The sequence below is a fragment of the Penaeus vannamei genome, chromosome 43 (genome assembly GCF_042767895.1).
Source record: "Penaeus vannamei isolate JL-2024 chromosome 43, ASM4276789v1, whole genome shotgun sequence".
In the NCBI taxonomy this organism is placed as follows: Eukaryota; Metazoa; Arthropoda; class Malacostraca; order Decapoda; family Penaeidae; genus Penaeus; species Penaeus vannamei.
Window position 1 is genome coordinate 9,837,695 of NC_091591.1, and position 7,500 is coordinate 9,845,194.

General features: G+C 38.9%; 1 protein-coding gene across 1 annotated transcript in view; it reads left to right on the forward strand.

Annotated features, from left to right (window-relative positions):
• The window catches only part of LOC138860788 (uncharacterized), a 10,814-nt gene that overhangs the window by 2,721 nt on the left and 593 nt on the right, over positions 1-7,500 (forward strand). The window contains exons 3-7 of the mRNA XM_070119125.1: positions 1-1,529; positions 2,250-2,365; positions 2,942-3,076; positions 4,732-4,926; positions 5,939-6,055. The exon at positions 1-1,529 is cut by the window's left edge and continues 124 nt beyond it. Coding sequence (XP_069975226.1) covers positions 1-1,529; positions 2,250-2,365; positions 2,942-3,076; positions 4,732-4,926; positions 5,939-6,055 — 2,092 coding nt within the window. The remainder of the gene's footprint in view (positions 1,530-2,249; positions 2,366-2,941; positions 3,077-4,731; positions 4,927-5,938; positions 6,056-7,500) is intronic.

Consider the following 7,500-nt stretch of genomic DNA (forward strand, 5'->3'; position numbering starts at 1 on the left):
TCTCGTGAGCCTCATGGTCGACGGCAATATTGCCAAGCATAAATTAGATACTTTGAGTGAATCCCAGCTGAGAGTCCGGGGCGGCGGACTCCTCCTCCTCGGACAGGACCAGGACTCGTACGGGGGCGGGTTCACCAATACCCAGAGTCTGAGCGGGACGCTGGCCGATCTCAGGGTGTACGACCGAGTCTTGAGCGACGTTGAAATGCTGGTGTTCGGGAAGTGTGAGATGGCGGCGGATGCGTCGGCCGATCCGATCATAAGCTTTTCTAACATTGAGCGGGATTTCGAAATGGTGAATGTCGACCTGCTGGAGACGACGAAGGAGAGGTCCTGCGCTGCGCGACGGGACAAGATCCTTGTCTTTACTGAGCCTTTAGTGTTTGAGAAGGCAAAGCATATCTGTGGGCTCTCAGGAGGCAAACTAGCACTGCCAATGAGCGACAAGGACACGTGGCGGCTCTTCAACGAAAGCGTCCCTTTCGGAAGTGTCTGTAACACGGGTTCGATGTTCTCTTTCTGGCTCGGTGTTCAGGGGGACGCGGAAACTCAGACGTGGAACCACTACCTCACAGGAGAACCACTCTCCTACACTAATTTCGTCGGGAGGCAACCCGTCGTCGAGAATCCCTTTATCTGTGTGGGTTTTGTGGGAGATGATAAGATCGACTCGCGGGAGCACGGCGGCTGGCATACCGTCGGCTGCAAGGAGACGGCCTGCCCCATCTGCCACCTCGACAAGGTCGTCCTCCTGAAGGTGCGGGGGCTGTGCAAGGCCTCGCTCTTCGACCGCCAGTATTTCCTGACGGAAGACAATGGCTCGGTCGCTTTCACCGGCACGCATTACTCCATGATCACCCGACATTCGCCTCTCCCTGACAGCCACGCGAACGCATCTGATCACGGCTTCTGGGAGTTGGCAAGGCTCGACAGGCCCTCGGTGAAAGCCACGCTCCAGATGAAGTCCCCGACGCACTATCCCTTCGGCCGACACAAGTGGACAGTCCAGAACGATGTCTGTGGCAACGACGCCGAAGTCATCACAATCACGTCTTGCAAGGAAGGCCAGTTTACGTGCAGCGACGGCAGCTGCATTGAGATCCAGCAGCGGTGCGACATGGAGCTCGACTGTCCGAGTGGTTCCGACGAGATGGGCTGCGACTTCCTCACGCTCGAGCCCTCCTACAACAGCGACAACCCGCCCCCGCGCTCGGCCCCCAACAGGCCCGTCGAGGTCCAGATTCAACTCCACATCTACGCGATAGAGAGCATCGACGTCGACAACTTCGAGTTCACTTGCGAGGTCGAAGTGACGGCGGAGTGGTTCGACCCCCGCCTGCGCTTCCGACACCTGAACCACGCCACCGAACTCAACTCCCTCAGCGGCGACGAGAAGCTGCTTTGGACGCCGCAGATGGAGTTCCTCGGCGACGGCCTCACCACGAGCGACGTCCTGGAGCGGCGGTCGTCCCTGAGCGTCCGGCGGTACTCGGATCCCCTGGCCGACGACGACGAGGAGGAGCAAGCGAGTGAGTGGCCTGTGGTTCCTCTCTTCGGTGCAGCAGACATTCAAAAAGACATTTTATATCTGTTTCAGCATGTAAACAATTCCTCCCTTTTTGTTGTCGAAGAAATGATGGTTTATTTCCAACCTTGTAATTCCTCTCTCTTTGGTTTTAGTCATTCAAAAAGACGGCAAATGTTTGTTTCAAGTTATATGCAATTCATTCTTTTGGCAATTATTGAAGATAATATGCGTTTGTCTCCATCTTTGATATAATTCCTCTCTTTGCAGTAATTCAAGAACGTATGGACTGTTTCCTCTCTCTATGTTTCAGTCATTGAGGAAAATATTAACTATTTTAACTTATATATAATTTATGTTTTTGCACACGATGCAATTAGTCTAGAAAATATCGGGTAATTATTTCATACTCCATATAATTCTACCTATATTCCATATAATTCTCTCTATTTCTTTTTTTTATTTTTTATAAAGGTATTCTACGACTTTTTGCTCCAACCACTATATAGATGGGAGAAGGAATGGAGAGTTGGAGAGAGAGGGAGGCGTGAGAAAGAGAGGGAGAGAAAGTTGCAAACTCTCATTAAGAAATCAACCAAAAAGGCATTCCCTGTTTCAGTTGCAATCTCTTCTCAAGTTGCATGCGGTAACAAGCGTCTTCACAGATAACAAAAACAGATAACTAAAGTAGCGCTGAAATTATCACTCTTTATTCTTGTTTCAGGTGAAGTTTTCGCAGGAAAAGAGAACTCACTCTTGCTAATGAGGAAGGTAACTGTGACGACACCGTGTCAGTTCGATTTAGAGAAGTTCCCCTTCGATGAACAGGAGTGCTCTATGGTGAGGAGAACATGTATGTTAAGTGCGTGTGTGTTGGATACCAGGCCAACAAAACTTTATGAAGTCAAAAACGCCTGAAAAGCCATGAAAACTTTAACCTATTCTGTTTTAATGAACATGTGCTATTCTGAAAATATCCCGGCCTGGTATCCTACACACTAAATAAATACCTTTCATTCATTCATCGAAAGCATGGAGGTATTAACAAAAGCAATTATAATTCCTTCAAGTTGAGTAAAAAATACAGGTCTTTGGCTTGACTCCCACTGCGAGCAATTCCACTTCAGAATCATTCATATCAGAATCAGAATCGTCCATAATCTTCTCATCCACAGGGATATTTTGACGATTGCTCAATGAAAATATAACCATTAAAATCATTATTTTCCATCCTTTTTGAAAATTGAAAAGACCAAAATTACTCTATTCACAAAGCATCCGTAAGTTTTGTGACATCATCGAAATAAACCCCATGTGCTTTTTCCAAAAATGGAAACAGGCGCCATGACACCTCCTCGTGTTGCTACTGATCCAGCCTTCCCCATCTTTTCATTAATTAATATAAATCTATTACAGAGACTGGTGATAGCTGGCATCACGCGAGACTATATAACGGTGATTCCGGACGAGAAGTACGGCATTTCCTTTAGTGGAAGACGTAATCTGCTGGAGTACGTCTTAGTGAAGGAAGAGATCAGCAAGCAAGATGTGGTGAGATACTTGTCTTAGAAAAATAATGTTAAGAGAAATAAGGAAATAGGTTGAGTGAATGAGAAAGTAGGGACGGAAGGACAGGAAGAAAGAAATAGTAAGATTAAAACAATATTACCATTGCATTCATCTTTATTGTTATCATACCAATCTTGTCATTATTAATATGATTGCAAGCAGCTAATTGTCAAAAAAGTACTTTGTTATTAAACTGCGATCACTAACTGCTGGAATTCTCACAATATAACAATTACTGTTATTCAAACTTCTAAGGTCGTTTCCATAAACTGCAATTCAATAATTTCTAGGAGTGCCACTAACCTCCATGGAAATCGATATAAATACAGTTTCCAAACTTTTTCAAAAATGGCAACCACCTCATAAGACAACACAACATAGCATCCCCCCCTTCCCTTCTTCGTCTACAGGCAAATATAAAAAATACAAGGTGGACATTTACATACACAACATAACAGAACATAAACTCAGACGGTATAACGCACCTCGCCACAAATAATTCCGCACACAGAACAATTAAAGTGGGTTCGAAGTACACCTATATCTATTCCGCACTGCACTACACTACTTGAGTCTTCTCCACTCTCCCCTACCATATTCAATTTTACTTTATCCTACTCTACTCTACTCTAAACTACACTAATTTAGTCTCCTCTACTCTTCCCTACCATATTCTACTTTACTTTATCTTTACTTTACTCTACACTACACTACTACTAATTTAGTCTTCTCCACCCTACCCTATCCTATTCTACTTTACTTTATGCTACTCTACACTACACTAATTTAGTCTACTCAGCTCTACCCTATCATATTCTGATTTACATTATCTTACTCTACTCGACACTACACTACTTTAGTATTCTCCACCATATTCTACTTTACATTATCCTACTCTACTATACCCTACCATATTCTACTTAACTTTATCCTACTCTACACTACAATACTTTAGTCTACTATAGCCTACCATATTCTACTATATTTTATTCTACTCTGCTTTACTCTACCCTACCCTATCATATTCTACTTTACTTTATCCTACTCTATTCTACACTACACTATTTGAGTCTTTTCCACTCTACCCTACCATATTCTACTTTATCCTATTCTGCTCAACTCTACTCTACCCCACCATATTCTACTTAGCTTTGTCCTACTCTACACTACTTGAGTGTCCTTCACTCTACCCTACCATATTCCACTTTAAATTATCCTACTATACACTACACTAATTTAGTCTCATCTACACTACCCTACCATATTCTAGTTTACATTATCCTACTATTCACTACACTAATTTAGTCTCATCTACGCTACCCTACCATATACTAGTTTACATTATCCTACTATACACTACACTAATTTAGTCTCATCTACACTACCCTACCATATTCTAGTTTATCCTACTCTGCTATACTCTACTCTACCCCACCATATTCTACTTAGCTTTTTCCTACTCTACACTACTTGAGTGTCCTTCACTCTACCCTACCGTAGTCTATTTTATATATATATATATATATATATATATATATATATATATATATATATATACATTATATATATACACTACACAAACACCACAAAACCTGACAACCCACCCAAAACAGCTTACCATCGTATCTTATCCACAGGGGAACTACAGCGGTCTCGAAGTCCACTTGTACCTGGACAATCTTGCGACCTACTACATCACCTCCACTTACGTTCCCACCCTCATCATCGTCGTGATCGGTTACCTCGTCTTCTTCTTCCCGATAAAGAACTTTAACGAGCGAATTATGGTTGGGTTAACCGGCTTGTTGGTGGAGGCGACCTTCTTCTCGCAGGTTCGGGGAGTTGGAGTCTGTTGTTATTGTTTATTCTTGTTTTGTTTATTTGTTTTATTTGTTTTATCTTTTTCTTTCTGGTAGGTTCGAGGAGCTGGATTCTAATTTATTTTTGTTTTGTGTATTTGTTGTATTTGTTTTATCTTTTTTTCTTTTAGGTTCGAGGAGCTGGATTCTAATTTATTTTTGTTTTGTGGATTTGTTGTATTTGTTTTATCTTTTTTCTTTTAGGTTCGATGAGCTGGATTCTATTTTGCTTATTTTTGTATTTATTTATTCTTGTTTTGCTTTTTTTCTCTCTCTCTCTCGCAGATTCCTGTCTCTGGATTTTATCCTATTCATTTATTTATTTATTTATTTATCTATTTTTAATATTTATCAATTTTATTTCTCGCAGGTTGGAGGGGCTGGATTTTATCTAATGTATCAGTTTTATTTATTTATTTTCATTATTCTTTTTTAGGTTAGATATGATGGGTTTCGACGTGTTTGTTTTTGTATTTGTTCCATTTTTCACATAGGTTTGGATAGCAGGGTTTTATTATGTTTGTTTTTGTTTATGTATATTTATTTATTTATTCTCGTTTATTTTTTGTATTTCTTTTTTTTCCCTCGCAAGTTCGAGTAAAAGGGTTTTATTGTTTAATTTTGTATATAGTTTTTTTTTTCTTCTCATAGGTTTGAGTATCTGGTCTAAATTATATACATTTTTTCTATTATTTATTTTTTTTCCATTTCGTAGGTTATAGTTGGATTTTATCTTTTTTTCTAGACTGGTTAAGATATCTGGATTTTATTGTATATATTTTTTTGTATTTATTATTTTTCTTCAACTTATCCCTTCCTCATCCTTATCTCTTCCTCATCCCTTCCTAATTTCTTCTTCATCCCTTCCTTATCACTTCCTCACCCCTTCACTATCTCTCTTCCTCATCCCATCCCCATCTCTCTTCCTCCTTTCTTCCTCATCCCTCCCTCACTCCTCCCTCACCCCTTCCTCATCCATCCGCAGGTGAACTCATCCATCCCTCACACCGCCTACATGAAGCTAGTGGATATCTGGATGGTGTTCTGCATCCTCACCCTGTTCCAAGTGGTGGTGTCTGTTGTGGTCATCCATTGGGTCCTGGTGAGTATGAGGAAAGGATGGTTAAGTTGGGAAGTCGAAGAAAAAGAGAGAGAATAAAAGAAAAAGGGGGATAGTTATGTCGGGGAGTCAAAGAAAAGAAAAGGGAAAAAAGGGATAGTTATGTCAGGAAGTCAAAAAAAAAAAAAAAAAAAAATGGGGCTGGGGGGGATAGTTATGTAGAGAAGTGAAAAAAAGGTTTATGTCGGGAAGTCAAAGAAAAAGAAAAAAGGAAAGAAAAGAAAAAAAAGATAGTTATGTCGGGAAGTAAAAAAGAAATAAAAGGGGAACGTTATGCCGGGAAGTGAAAGGAAAAAAGAAAAGGAAAAAAAAAATAATTATGTCGGGAAGTAAAAGGAAAGAAGAAAAAAAAGAATAGTCATGTCGGGGTCAAAGTAAAAAAGGAAAGAAAAAGAAAAGTCAAGTCAAAAAGAAGAAAATAGGAAAGTTAATTCGGGAAGTCCAATAAAAAAAAAGAAAGAGAAGAAAGAGATATTTATGCCGGGAAGTAAAGAAAAAAATTACGTCAATAAGTCAAAAAAGAAAAAAAAAGGAGATTTATGCCGGGAAGTCCACAGATAATCATACAGAGAAGTCAAGAATAGAAAAGAAATTTATGTCGGAAAGTGAGTATATATATATATATATATATATATATATATATATATATATATATATATATATATATATATATATATCGGGAAGTTAAAAAAGACAAGACAGGAAAATGAAATGAAAACTAAATAGATTATGCTAATGATATTCTTAAAAATAAAAGAGAAATGAAACTGCTGAGAAGTAAAATGCATAGATAAATAATCATTGTTACTATTATTCATAGGATTATCAATTTATAATCACCATTATTTATATTATCATTATCATTCCTTATTATCAATATAATCATTTTGGTTTTATCTATGTTACTGTATTATTGCAGTTTCAAGTGTATAAGAAAAGGAATAACTGAAATGCAGATTTGTGTTAAAAAGCATTTATCGAGAATTCGTTAATTAAATGTGGAATTGGTACTCTAGGCCATAGTAAAACATAGTAAGTAATGATATCGCGAACAATAATAAATGAGAATGCAATAAGGAGAATTATTGCAATGATGTTGGTGGCGATAGCAATAATGATAATAAAATATAAGGCTGGTGATGATAAAATGGAAATTGAATTGGATGACATAAAACCACATTTAAGAATTGGAATACAAGACCCACAAATGTTTCGGTTAAAAAAGTGACTCCTACTCAGGCGAAAAATGTCAACAGAGGACATCGAATTTTAAGATTGTTTTTAATGTCTGTTTTTAACCCGTTACATTTTTTGGGAAAATTGTATAGGCTGTGTTTTTCATGTTTGTTGATATATCTATATTCGTATCTTAAAAGATTAAATCATTGTAGACACACACAAAACATAAAGCTATACATGTAGTATGC